The 14,281-nt window shown below is 35.9% G+C and overlaps 4 protein-coding genes across 4 annotated transcripts in view; 1 reads left to right on the forward strand and 3 right to left on the reverse strand.

Moving 5' to 3' along the window:
• The window catches only part of p115 (General vesicular transport factor p115), a 152,921-nt gene that overhangs the window by 90,445 nt on the left and 48,195 nt on the right, over positions 1-14,281 (forward strand). The window lies entirely within an intron of this gene.
• Positions 50-3,833, reverse strand: LOC117991437 (uncharacterized). Its single transcript, XM_034979036.1, has 4 exons — positions 3,692-3,833; positions 2,637-2,832; positions 1,318-1,535; positions 50-753 (listed from the first exon to the last, which is right to left on the reverse strand). The coding sequence occupies exons 1-4, from the start codon at positions 3,831-3,833 to the stop codon at positions 50-52; spliced, it is 1,260 nt and encodes a 419-aa protein (XP_034834927.1).
• LOC117991438 (odorant receptor 30a-like) lies at positions 4,690-10,772 on the reverse strand. The gene is made up of 4 exons (XM_034979037.2): positions 10,630-10,772; positions 8,380-8,575; positions 6,415-6,632; positions 4,690-5,396 (listed from the first exon to the last, which is right to left on the reverse strand). The coding sequence occupies exons 1-4, from the start codon at positions 10,763-10,765 to the stop codon at positions 4,690-4,692; spliced, it is 1,257 nt and encodes a 418-aa protein (XP_034834928.1). The 5' UTR covers positions 10,766-10,772.
• On the reverse strand, positions 11,931-13,235 carry LOC117991439 (odorant receptor 43b-like). The gene is made up of 3 exons (XM_069505111.1): positions 13,225-13,235; positions 12,763-12,980; positions 11,931-12,637 (listed from the first exon to the last, which is right to left on the reverse strand). Exons 1-3 carry the CDS (start codon positions 13,233-13,235, stop codon positions 11,931-11,933), a joined length of 936 nt encoding a protein of 311 aa, XP_069361212.1.

The following is a 14,281-nucleotide window of genomic DNA, read 5'->3' on the forward strand; positions in this document are numbered from 1 at the left end:
TTGTTCTAATTAAGATTATTCATCTTGGTGTTAAGATTTATCCATTTCTTCACTTCAAAGTAGACTTCAAGGTTGTGTACATTGAGTACGAGGATCTGAGTATTATCATCAAACAATTGAAGTCCAGTTTCGTGACGCCTCCCGCTGTCAGCGCCAAGGTCTTCTGCGAAACCGCGAGCATCAACAGAACAGTTTTCCGGTTAGACACGTTAAAGTTTTCCCATTCACAAGCATAGAGTGAAGTTTCAAAATCATCACACGCGTCCATAAGTCTCTGTCCAGCTAGACAATCCATTAGTACTTGTATTATTGTATACGGTAGCTGAAGATATGTGTTTTGTAAACCTCCAAGCAGTTCAGCTATTATAGATATAGACATTATGCTGTATTCTAAAACTAAAGTATTACGGAATTCATTGTCTAATTCATGAAATAGGTTTATATTGGTAATGTGGAATTTGATGATGTCTCTTAGACGTATTCTTATGAATTCATTAACGATTTGCTCTTTTATATAAAGGACGTGTATTTTGTCTTCGATAGTATGTTTTATTGCGTTGTAAAACTTTTGACTCTCGCTCCAAATATTTCTTAGTTCTTCGCTAAGGGCGTGGATTTGGGCTTCATTGTAACCGATCACTACAATGACGTACACGGCGACATTTACCATTGTGTACACAGCAAATCCTATGCTGACATTAATTAGGATCTGCACTACTTCGTAATTCGGAGATTCGAGCATGGGCTCCAAACCTACAAAAATAAATATTCCTAAATTATTTCAATCCATTTTTAGCGCCCATAGCTCGGAGGTTTTTGATAAACACTCAGTGTTAGCTTCTTTTTATAACTTTTAAATGATTAACTTATTATGGGTACCTTCAAGACAAGAGTGAATAGGCATCTTCTAGGCAAGCGCGCACTATCTCAGGCTGCATCATCACTTGCCATCCACGTCTGATTGCAGCCAAGCGCTAGTCTATAAATTAAAAAAAAAACTATAGTCTGAATTATGATTACGACGTAATCGTCGTAATCGTAATTCAGGCTATAGTTTTTTTTTCCAGCCAGTGGCTTCCTGTGTGTGTTGATGTCGTCTGTCCGGCTAGTGGGGTCTTCTGACGCTGCGCTTTCCGGTGCGAGGTCACCATTCTAGCACTTTGGGACCGCAACGTCTATCGGTTTTTCGAACTACGTGCCACTTCAGCTTCGCAACCCGTTGAGCTATATTACTCTGGTTCTACGGATCTCCTCATTTCTGATTTGATCACGTAGAGAAACTCCAAGCATAGCTCTCTCCATGGCCCGCTGTATTACCGTAGATAATATATAAATCCTGAGAGATATGTCTGCCAGGCCTCAGCAGCGGTATCAGCAGGTACACAACTCCATCCAACACCAGCAATATCCAGATAACTATGGCGCGCTTCTTGATTATCCTCAGCCGTTTTCGCAGATTTTTAGCAAATCTGGTTTCCAGTAGGACCTGTTCGTCGCATTGAAGAAACCTGTCGACTGTTTCTATGATATCATGCCTGTAACCAAAATATTTTTACAAGGAAATGCGATCATGTGATGATACCTGACATAAAATTTAATATGTTAGAATGTTGGATAGAAGTAGGCGTTATCTTCTATATATATAAGAGGAAAAGGTGACTGACTGACTGACTGACTGACTGAATGACTGATTGACTGACTGATCTATCAACGCACGTCTCAAACTACTGGACGGATCGGGCTGAAATTTGGCATGCAGATGACGTAAGCACGTAATGACTATGACGTAAGCATCCGCTAAGAAAGGGTTTTTGAAAATTCAAACCCTGAGGGGATAAAATAGGGATTTGAAATTTTTGTAGTCCACGCGGACGAAGTCGCGGGCATAAGCTAGTCTAAATATATAAAAGGAAAAGGTGACTGACTGACTGACTGACTGACTGATCTATCAACGCACAGCTCAAACTACTGGACGGATCAGGCTGAAATTTAACATGCACGTAGCTATTATGACGTAGGCATTCGCTAAGAAAGGATTTTTAAAAATTCAACCCCTAAGGGGGTGAAACATGGGTTTGAAAGTGTAGTCCACGCGGACGAGATCGCAAGCATAAGCTAGTTGTGTATAAGTCCATGATATACAGGGAAAAATAACCCTGATTCGCAATTTTTGTATTTGGAGAGACTATTGTCTTATCTGAGCTGAGTTTGTTGTGGGCTCTTCTCAGACCTGGGCGCGTTTGGAACCCTCGTAGCTTTAGTTTTAAGTTTGCGTAATAATTATCACCACTATATCTTACAAATCTAACACCATACCAGACCATCAATACGAGTAATTTATTACCTATTTTGAATAAATCATTTGACTTTGACTTTGACTTTGACTTTATCTAATCTAATTAAAATTGTTAAGCATCAGTTTTCCCCTCTACTTTTAACATAGGTATCTAACTTCTATTTAATCGGATCCAAAGGCGGGCTGTTCGACTTGTGGACGATCCCTAACTAACCAGCTCGTTGGAAAACCTGGAGCACCGCAGAGACGTAAGCTCTATTGCGTGTTCTATTGCCTTTATAATGGGGAGTGCTCTGAGGAGATGTATTTTCAGTAGATGCCCTTAATTTTGAAGACTTACGCATACATCTTCATAAAGATAAACTTGGTGATACAAGTGACGGTGCAGGTTCCCAGGGTCAGAGCAACAGCGGCTCCGCGGAAGTCGTTGAGCCGCGGGTAGTGGATGAAGACTTGCCACATCATAGAGAAGACGTATACGTAGAAATAGCATGCACCCGCTGACACCGCTAATATGTACCAAATTAAGGATATACCTAAAATTATTAAGTTATCGGTATTTTTTATATATTCAAATATAAGTTAGCCCTTGACTGCAATCTCACCTGGTGGTAAGTGACGATGCAGTCTAAGATGGAAGCGGGCTAACCTGTAATGGATATGGCAGTTTTTAATAAACCTATATGCCCCTTTGGTTTCTACACGGCATCGTACCGGAATGCTAAATCGCTTGGCAGCACGGCTTTGTTGGTAGGTTGGTTCTAATTTCTAAATTTCTGGTCTGGTCTGGTGAGCCCAGACCAGACCAGAAATTTAGAAATTATAAAATTCCAAATCCCTGCCAGGAATCGAACCCAGGACCTCCCACTAATAAGACCACAGCACTTACCACTGCGCCAGGGAGGTCGTATGACTTCTAGTAGTAATTGAGTTACATATGGAACAACAGTTCTAACTAATAACTAAGTAGTTCCTTTAAACGCAATAAAACTCCGGACCGGATCGATCCCCGGACCCTTCGACTAGGAAGCCGTCTTCAGTCTTAACCACTATAATCGCTTGATCATACAGGGTGTAACCTGAACGCTAGCAAAAACTTAGCGTTGCGTACGTAACGTAGCGTTAGTTGTTATACTACCCAAACACAATCCCATATCAATAACCATTTGCCTCATTTTGTAGTTTTAGTGATTTAGTATTTTTCAGACCCGCTTTGTATAGCGTGCAAAACTCGGGTCAATGCCCCGCCTACAACGCGGCATTGACTCCGTGTGGCCTACTTATGCAACGTTCGTTGAGCTCTAGCGTCAGTAAAAAGTAGTAGATTAATAAGAAAAATGTAGCCACTTAAAAATTTCAGAATAAAAAAAAAGTACTGAGTTTTTGTTAACTTACTTTCAGTTTCTCTTTTAAAGATATTGATGGTCAATATTCTCAATAGAATAGACACGTTCTCCATCATAGTCGGAAAGTCGTCGTATTCCAAACCAAATTTTTGAAGGCCGTCCCAAAACCTTTTTGTTAAGTTTTCTATCATTGTTTTTGGCTGAAAATAGAATTTTTTATTGAAAATTAATTTCAGGTAGGTATATTTCTTTTCTTCCCTTTCATTCTCATTGTGGAGAAAATATTGATTTATCATTTAATTTAACATTCTAAAACAGATTTTTATTTATTTTTATGCATCATAGTTTTTGAATTATCGTGAAAAATGTTGAAAAAATACGAGTGTAGTACGGAACCCTCGGTGCGTGAGTCTGACCCGCACTTGGCCGGTTTTTCGAACTATGTGCCACTTCAGCATCGCAACCCGTTGATCTAAGTCGGTTACTCTGGTTCTACGGATCTCCTCATTTGATCACGCAGAGAGACTCCAAGCATAGCTCTCTCCATCGCCCGCTGTATTGATTTATCATTTAATTTAACAAACTGTTATGGAATTTTTTTATGGATTTAAGTTATCAAAACACGTTATGCTTACCTTACAATGCAATTTCTCAGACCATTGGAATATTTTGAATCAAGTGGACTTAAATGCTTATGCATTTTGTTTATATACACAGGTATAACTAACATTCAGCAATGTAAGATTAAATATGTATGCCGACTAAGCGATCACAAGAAAAGAACAAATTCATAAACAATTCAATTCTAAAATTAGACGATACATTTTTTATTAGCTTTATTTCTAGTAATCTTGCTAACCGTTAAAGAATTCTCAGACATAATTTGTTTGAGAAAATACCTAGGTATCACTTAAATATCACTTACAAAATACAAAATTTCCTTAAGTTTGGATCAGGCTTAACAACTGGTTAGGAAGGAATAGAAAAAAAGAAGAAATTAAGTATAATTCTTAATATTTTATTAAAAAAAATATTCTCTATAGTATTTTAATGCTGGAGGCTAGATTTCAAAGCCGTGTACGCTGAATATGCCGATTTCAATATAGCCATCAAGCACATATAATTCAAATTTGCCAAGCCACCAGCTGACAACATCAGAGTCTTTTGAGACATCAGAAGCATAAAGTATATCGTTTTTTGATTAGACGCACTGAAATTTTCCCATTCACAGTCGTATAAGGCTTTTTCGAAGTCAAGGCAGGCATCTATTAACCTTTGTCCAGAAAGACAGTCCATGTATAGTTTAACAGTTGTATACGGTACTTGGAGATATGTATTGTCTAATCCTCCGAGCAGTTCACCTATTATAGCTATAGAAAGTAGACCGTATTCCAGGGCCAAAATATTTTGGAATTCACCATTTAGGCCCCGAAAAAGATGAATGTTTGTAACGTGATACTGCACCATACAGGTTAAGCGAACTCGTATGTATTCATTGATAATTTTGTCTTTCATGTTTATTGCGAATACTTTATTTCGCATGTCTTGCTTGACTTTATTGTAGAAGTTTTGGCTATCTTTCCAGAGATTCCTCAGTTCCACGCTCATGGTATATAAATGTGCTTCATTGTATCCAACCACCACAATGACGAATACGGCTACATTGACCATTATATACGCACAGAAGCCCACACTTATGGTGTTCAAGATATGATAAATTTCATAGTGAGGCGATTCCAGCATAGGGTCCAAAGCTGTTAAATAAAGTAATGATTTTATAAAATAAGTACAATGCTTATAAAAATCGCTAGATGAGTTATATTTTTGTTTCCTTTTCAATAAAAACCTTGGGACTATGGAATGCTAAAATTTCTAACGATATAAAGCTTAATTGTCTCATCGAGCGACAAGAAAGCTTACTTATTTTTTGCACAAAGTTTTCAGCTCAGAAATGCAGGCAGTATTATTAATAGTTATAAATAGTAGTAATATTTATTATTAGTTAAATATTACTACTATTTACTAACACCATATGGACCACGGTCTGAAATAAAGATTTTTTTTTTTTTTTTTTTAATTTTTTTATTATTGCCATCATTCAATGTGGGCATGATTTGTACATTAATTAGATTAGGCTAGCTACTTTTATCAAAACGTTTTCAATAACAATTAAAAAGAATAAGCACAACAGTCTTCAAAAGGAGTAAAAAACCCTAATCTAAAATCATTCTTATGCAGCCACTTCCCGCCAGCCTCTTTATATCGTCGGTACATCGTGCTTTATATCATCATCATCATGATCAACCCATAGCCGGCTCATTACAGAGCACGGGTCTCCTCTCAGCGTGAGAAGTGTTTGACCATAGTCTACCACGCTGGATATTTAATTAATTAAAACGCACATAACTCCGAAAGTTAGAGGTGCGTACCCGGGATTGAACCCCCGACCTCCGATTAGAAGAAGGACGTCCTAACCACTAGGCTATCACAGCTTTTAAATCCGTACCCTTATATAAATGCGAAAGTGTGTTTGTTTGTTGGTTTGTTGGTTTGTTGGTTTGTCCTTCAATCACGTCGCAACGGTGCAACGGATTGACGTGATTTTTTGCATGGGTATAGATAAAGACCTGGAGAGTGACATAGGCTACTTTTTATCCCGGAAAATCAAAGAGTTCCCACGGGATTTTTAAAAAATCTAATTCCACGCATCAGCTAGTATATAATAATTCATATCTCACTAAAAATCAAATTAAATAAAATCTCATATGTTACCAAAGAGGATGTAGATATCCTCGGTCACATGACGGCCAGGCCTCAGTATAGGGATCAACACGTACACCACACAATTCCATACAAGGAAGTTCCAAATAACAAGAGCTCGTTTCTTGACAACGCGTAGATTTTTTCGTAAGTTTGTTGCAAATCTTGTTTCCGGTTCAATCTGTGCGTCGCATTTTAAATATTTATCAACAATTTCTCGTATGGGCTTTCTGTTAAGAGAGAGTAAAAAACGTATAGCACATAAGACAACATCTTCTCATCTATCATACCGCAAGGCACCGCCGAGGTCTGCACCCGTACGTAGTCGAAATTCCACGGATACGTACGAAGCCTCCTCATTTATAATTTGAACCAAAATTCAAAATATTAGGATTTGGAATACACTTCCAGCATCAGTTTTCCCCTCCCATTATAATATGGGTACCTTGAAGTGAATAGGCATCTTCTAGGCAAGCGCGCTCCATCCTTAGGCTGCATCATCACTTGCCACCAGTGCCCTGTTTATCAAACATTACAAGTCTACAAGCTCACAAGTTACAAGTTACAAGAACTTTTTACAAACTCTTGTAAATTATGTTTATCAAATAATTTCACAAGACTTGTAGGATTTTACAAGACTTGTAGAACTTGTATTTTTAATTTATAACACTTTATTTTTGCTAAATTGCAAAATAATTTTTCAACCGTAATAAATGACGATAAAATAGAAATTACGGTACCATAACTAGTCAAGTTATTGTTAAAAATAATTTTATTTTTAAAATAATTTAATTTTGTGTTAAATAACCTATTTGTAAAACCTGTTGCTTCTTATTTTATTTACCTATCTACTTTTATTTATTCTATTTCGGTACACTAACAGAAAGTACCGACACAAAAAGTTTAAATTAAAAATATTACATTCTTTTTCATGAATTAAGGTTAGACTTAAAATTTGAAAAAAAGGATAGACTTTAAAAAATTTCGCTATTCGAATTACATTGCAAAAAATGGCGAAATCTGATTCGAAAGTTACAATTATTCTTCAATTAAGTAATTCGTGACAAAAAAGATATTTTTTTTGGCGCATTTACTGATAAATTATCTAAAGACCAAAAAATAGCAGAGTGGAAAGAGATACTATTGCTATGTCAGTCGCTTGGACTTGTATCTGCCGAAAAAGATTATGCCAGCATACTCGTATGTACATGAGACACGTTTTGGTCAAATTTAAAAAGAGCAGCATTGATAAGTTTAATAAAATTACACCTTTGAATTATTTTATAGTTATTTTACCTATTTACTACTAGGTACTAGATAATTTAATTATTCTTTTATACAATATCATACTTGCATACAACTTGTAAAATAAATTAAGAGTCAACGGAGGCTCTCCAACTTTTTCGTTACAAGTTACAAGCTACAAGTTACAAAGGCATTTTTGATGAACAAAACCACAAATACAAGTGTGAAAAACACTTGTATTACAAGTGATATTACTTGTAGCTTGTAGTTTACAAGTGTAGTTTTGATAAACGCATTCTTGTAAAAATGCAAAAATTTACAAGAGAATCGCTTGTAATACAAGACTTGTAACGTTTGATAAACAGGGCACAGGTCTGATTGCAGCCAAGCGCTAGTCTAGTAATTAAAAAAAAAAGAAAAATAAACGAGTCGTACGGAGCTGCTGCTGGATTCAGGCGACCTGATAGATACCTATGTCCAGCAATGGACGTCTATCGGTTGATAATGCTGATGATGATGATGCACGGTTGGACTAATCCCCGAAAAGACTAATGTTTGAAATGGATAGCACTGCTTAAGGCACTGAGCCACGGCTTCCACTAGAATTTCACCGTATATAATAAATAAATAAATAAAAATCTTTTTTATTCAAATAAACTTTTACAAGTACTTTCGAATATTCGGATGCATCTACCACTGGTTCGGAATATGTAGAAGGCAGAATATACTCACACATTTAGTATCATAAATGCAAGTTTTGTGATACAAGTGACATTGCAGCAGGTAAGCGACATGGCTACAGCCATCCCAGTGTAGTTTTTACTTTTGCGATAGCGGAAGAACACCAACCAGAAGCTAGACAATATGAATACGTAGAAATAGCACGCCCCAGCCACGATGGTCACGATATAGTAGAGCCAGGTTACACCTTTGAACATGGTAAAGATGAACAATTCAATCCCAGCCTCCTCGAATATTCACAAGATAGGTTTGTTAATAGTAAAATTGACACATGCCATCAGGCCAGAAAAGGGATTCTCCCAATTGCGAAGTAGGTATGTGGTAATGTAGATGATGTCTAACAGCCGTACTCAGAGTCGCTTAATCGTTACTTAAGTTTAGTTAAAATGAGACAGTGCTATATATCTCTCACATAAATCTGTCTCGTTTTAACTCAATCTTAAGTAACGATTAGCGACTCTGAGTACGGCTGTAAGGGTAATAATATCTCAGAAGAATAATTTCTGACTCTGAGAGGAGACCTGGGCCCACTAGTGGACTGAAATGATGCTTGATTGCAATTACACCTATATGTTAGTAATAGAGGATGCAGCCTATAATAGATATAGTTTATAATGATGGTCAAGTATGGAGTGGCAGACTTCACACACCTTAGAGAAGGTCATGGGGAACTCTCAAGCATGAAGGTTTTCACGATGTTTTCCTTCACCGTTGAAGGCAGAGATTGCTTAAATGTATTTTCACAAAATAGCTTTAAATGCAACTGTAGTAGGTACTTAGGAAGCATAGGGTCTTGAACTGTAGTAATAAAATGAAGTGATTTTTTGTATAGCGGTAGTTTATGGGGCTAGAATTCAGTACCTATTAAAGAGAATGATTTAAAAAAAACATGATTTTTATTCCTTTTTAAATTAAGTAAATAATTATTAACAAAAGCGATTAATGACGTCACATGGCGTAAACTGCAAACGGCAAATGTTTTTCAATTTTTTAGAAAAAATATTAGATTTTAATGTATTTTTACCATGAACGTCACGCGCGCTGTACGAAAGGTGAATGATGACGTCACAATCCGTAAATGACATTTTTTCAATTTTTTAACATAAAAAAGAGTAATTTCTGCGAGAAAATATTTTGAAAAATTAAAAATTAAAAGTTAAAAAATTGAAAAATGTTTGCCGTTTACGCCATGTGACGTCATTCATCGCTTTCCGTACAGCGTGACGTTAATAATTATTTAATTAAAAAAAACCGGCCAAGTGCGAGTCAGGCTCGCGCAATGAGGGTTCCGTACTACAGTCGTATTTTTTCGACATTTTGCACGATAATTCAAAAACTATGATGCATAAAAGTAAATAAAAATCTGTTTTAGAATTTACCTTTCATATGATATAGTTATCTCACTTCGAAAGTTAAAAATACTAATTATTAGTTCATGACCACAATTTAATTTTTTATGTTGTGATCTAACCCTAAATTCACGGTTTCCAGATTTTTCCCCAAATTTCAGCTATAAGATCTACCTACCTGCCAAATTTCATGATTCTAGGTCTACGGGAAGTACCCTGTATGTTTCTTGACAGACAGACGGACAGACGGACAGACAGACAGACAGACAGACAGCAAAATGATCCTATAAGGGTTCCGTTTTTCCGTTTGAGGTACGGAACCCTAAAAAATCATGTTTTTTTACATTATTCTCTTTATTAATGAATTCTTACCCTATTAACTACCGCTATACAATAAAACCGGCCAAGTGCGAGTCAGGCTCGCGCAATGAGGGGTCTGTACTACAGACGTATTTTTTCGACATTTTGCAGGATAATTCAAAAACTATGATACATAAAAATAACTAAAAATCTATTTTAGAATGCACAGGTGAAGACCTTTCATATGATACCCCACTTGATATAGTTATCTCACTTCGAAAGTTGAAAATACTAATTATTAGTTCATGACCACAATGTAATTTTTTTTGTGTGATCTAACCCTAAATTCACGGTTTTTAGATTTTTTCCCAAATGTCAGCTATAAGATCTACCTACCTGCCAAATTTCATGATTCTAGGTCAACGGGAAGTACTCTGTAGGTTTCTTGACTGACAGACAGACAGACAGACAACAAACTGATCCTATAAGGGTTCCGTTTTTCCTTTTGAGGTACGGAACCCTAAAAATCACGTCATTTTATTACTACAGTCCAAGGCCCTATTGGATGAGAATATAAATATGTTCAACTTACGTTTAACACCATCTTTGTAGATATCAATCGTCATTGTTCTCAGCAGAAGAGCAACATTCTCTATCATTGTTGTAAAGTCATTGTGATCCAAACCAAATGATCGAAGAGTTGACCAGAGTTCTTGTATAAGTTGCATTTTTAATTGAGTTACATCAACATCTATAAAAAATTAACTCTTACTGCCGTACTCAGAGTCGCTTAACCGTTACTTAAGTTTAGTTAAAACAAGACAGCTATATCTCTCACATAAATCTGTCTCGTTTTAACTCAATCTTAAGTAACGATTAGCGACTATGAGTGCGGCTGTAAGTAATATTATTTAAATACATATTATGATATTGGCATCGATTCTGGTGTCATTCATAAAGTAAAAGTGTATCTGCATCTTTTTCTTTTAAATATTGCTAAAAATGCCGGATAGAAAATTTTAAATTATCGTCGTGTCCCAAAAGCTGATCCACGCGTCTTGTGACCCAAGAGCTGGTGCTTATTTCGCTCAACGGTTGAGCCTTGCCGTTCAGCGAGGTAATAGCGCCAGTGTTTTGGGCACAATGCCCATAAATGATAATTTGGACGGCGTATATTTTGTGTAAATATAAAATTTTCAGTGATAATTTTTTCTATATGTATATACTACATATAGTTTTCTTTTGTATTTAAGTTGTGATATTAAATTATCAACTTTTTTTACGCTACACATTTAAAATTATCTTCAAAACTGGCACCTAAAATCGAGATTTGACAGTTTTAAATTAAAATAAATTGGTCTGTCCTTTTCAATTAGTAAGTAAATTGCTAAGAAAAATATGCGAATACTCTAAAATTTAGTTTCCATCAGAATCAGTACCATTGGCTTATTTTGTAAGAACTTACATGATTTAAAGGTTCCCAATAATCGACTGCTGCTTAGTAGTTCTCGCATGCCTCTTTATATTTTTCTGAAAATCGCTTCCACGAAAAATACATCGATTTGGTTTCATCGTGAATTTTCTTTTAAGTTGGTACCTATATCTAAATTCTATGCATGTGCAGATGTCTATATAAAAGGCAATACTGACGGACAGGTATATTAACGAACAGATCAAACCGCCTGGGTCCAGAAACTTGAAACATACAGTAATTAGAATGCTAACGAAAACTTAGCGGCATTATAAACACAATCCAAATACCAATAATAATGCTACTTTTATTCCAGAAAAAAAAGAGTTCCCATGGAATTTAAAAAACCTAAATGTGGATGAAGTAACTGGCATCATTTGTTGAGAAATAAAAAACAAAAGAAAACATGTTAAAGCGTTTTATTAAGACTGAATACTAGATTTCAAAGTAGTGTACGCTGAATAAGACGACTTCAATATCATCATTAAACAACTAAAATTTAAATTCGCCATACCTCCAGCTGACAGCATCATAGTCTTTTGCGAAAGTAGGAGCATCAATAGAACAGTTTTTTGATTAGATGCATTAAAATTTTCCCACTCACAACTGTATATGGCATTTTCAAATTCGTGACACGCGTCTATTAATCGTTGTCCAGAAAGGCAGTCCATAAATATTTGAACAACGGTATACGGCACTTGCCGGTATGTATTTTCTAATCCTCCGAGCAATTCGGATATTATAGCAACAGTCATTATGCTGTATTCAACGGCCAAAGTTTCACTAAATTCGTTATTTAACTCTTGAAAAAGATGAATATTTGTAACGTGACAATGTACGATAGTGTTTAAACGTTTTTGTATATAGTCATTGACAATTTTTTCTTTTATAGATATTGCGTGTATTTTATTATGTATTTTGTGCTTGATTTCATTGTAGAAATTTTGACTATCATCCCAAAGGAATCTTAATTCTTCACTTAACGCATACAGTTGCGCTTCATTGTAACCGACGATTACTATAACGTAAACGGCTACATTTACCATTACGTATACACAAAAACCTATACTGATGGTGGTCAAGATGTTTGTTATTTCATAGTTAGGCGATTCCAGTATTGGCTCTAAACCTGTTGAATAAATTAATATATTTGTTGAAATTGCTAAAAATGAAGTGTAAAACAACACGTCATGTGTACATCTGTTGTTGATTTTTCATAAAGTGCTCGTAGTCAAATTAAATCATGTATTTTACCATAGGGGATGAAATATTCATCAGGAGTATGACGGCCAGGCCTCAATAAAGGAATCAACAAATATATTAAAGCATTTGCTACAAGAAAAATCCAAATCACAAGGGCTCGTTTCTTGACAACGCGTAGGTTTTTCCGTAAATTTATTGAAAATCTTGACTTTGGCGAAATCTGTGCATCGAATGCCAAAAACTTTTGAATAGTTTCTCGTATGTGGCTCCTGTTTTGATAGAAAGTATGGAATTAGTATTTTTACACACCACTCGCTCTAGAGTGCCTTATTACAAACCAGTACGTCATTAAATTCCTATGACTTAGCCGGGTTGTAATGTTGTACTGAAATGCATTAATTTAAGGAATGTAATGTAATTTGAATTTTGAACTTCTGTTCCTTACAAGGAGTTTTTAGTTCAAGCTGCTACTGTTGTATCGATTCGATGTATGATGGCGTCCCTCTCACTCACCATAGCCTCATTGATTATTGAAAACTCAGTCCAAAACGTTGTAAATTGTGGTGTTACTTATTGAAATTAACTATTTATTTAATTTGAAATAAAAATGTCGAGTGACGAAGATAGCAGCAGTAATTTAATCCCGGAAACTATTAATACTCGAGGTGAAATTAACGATTTGCTCCCAGAACTTCTGAAGACAGATATGTAGTTAGGTACCTACCTATTTAAGCATACGAACATTTTGATTTCATGGTCTTGCAAGGTGTGAAAAGTAGAGTATTGAACTTGAAGGCAGGACTGTCTTAGTCTTGAGCGCCCCTAAAATCAGCTTCACTCAGGATTCTAGATGCAACAGCCTCGCTACGCTTGGGACTCGAGGGTTACTCTAAAATCCTTAGTTACGCTTGGAATTTAACCCAGCGCCTATGACGTGAGATATTAAATTACACCCATTTTGAATAATCAAACATCGTTTCATGGTCGACTCTTGTCGAGTTGATGTAGATTAATAACTTAAAAATACTTGAATATACTTACACATGTAGCATCATAAAGAGAAGTTTGGTAAAGCAAGTGACACTGCACGTGGTATTTGATATGGAATCAGCGATCGCAATGAAGTCCTCAGTTATCGAATAGCGGACGAACACTAACCATGCCATAGAGATGATGTAAATGTAGAAGTAGCACGCTCCAGAGACAATTGTTATCACACAGTAGAGCCAAGATATACCTTCAATTCAAAAATCTCAGATTATAATTGAATACATTAAATAGTAGACAGCATTATGTGAGTTTAAAAATTGAAAATATTACAATTAAACTTAAAGCTAATCTTATCTAATTACTGTACAAATCATGCCCACGTGGAATGATGTTACGAATATTGGCTTCATTTCCACGCTAGACAGCCAGGCTAATCCGTAGCGTAAAAAATGAGCCAGCACTTCTGTCACCAGACGAGGCTATTTATTAATCGCGGTGAAATGTCTCGTATTTTTTTTTTGGCACTAAGACTACATAGCCTAGCCCCAGGGTCTCCACAGCAACGAAACTCTCAATAAGA

The sequence above is a fragment of the Maniola hyperantus genome, chromosome 19 (genome assembly GCF_902806685.2).
Source record: "Maniola hyperantus chromosome 19, iAphHyp1.2, whole genome shotgun sequence".
NCBI lineage: Eukaryota > Metazoa > Arthropoda > Insecta > Lepidoptera > Nymphalidae > Maniola > Maniola hyperantus.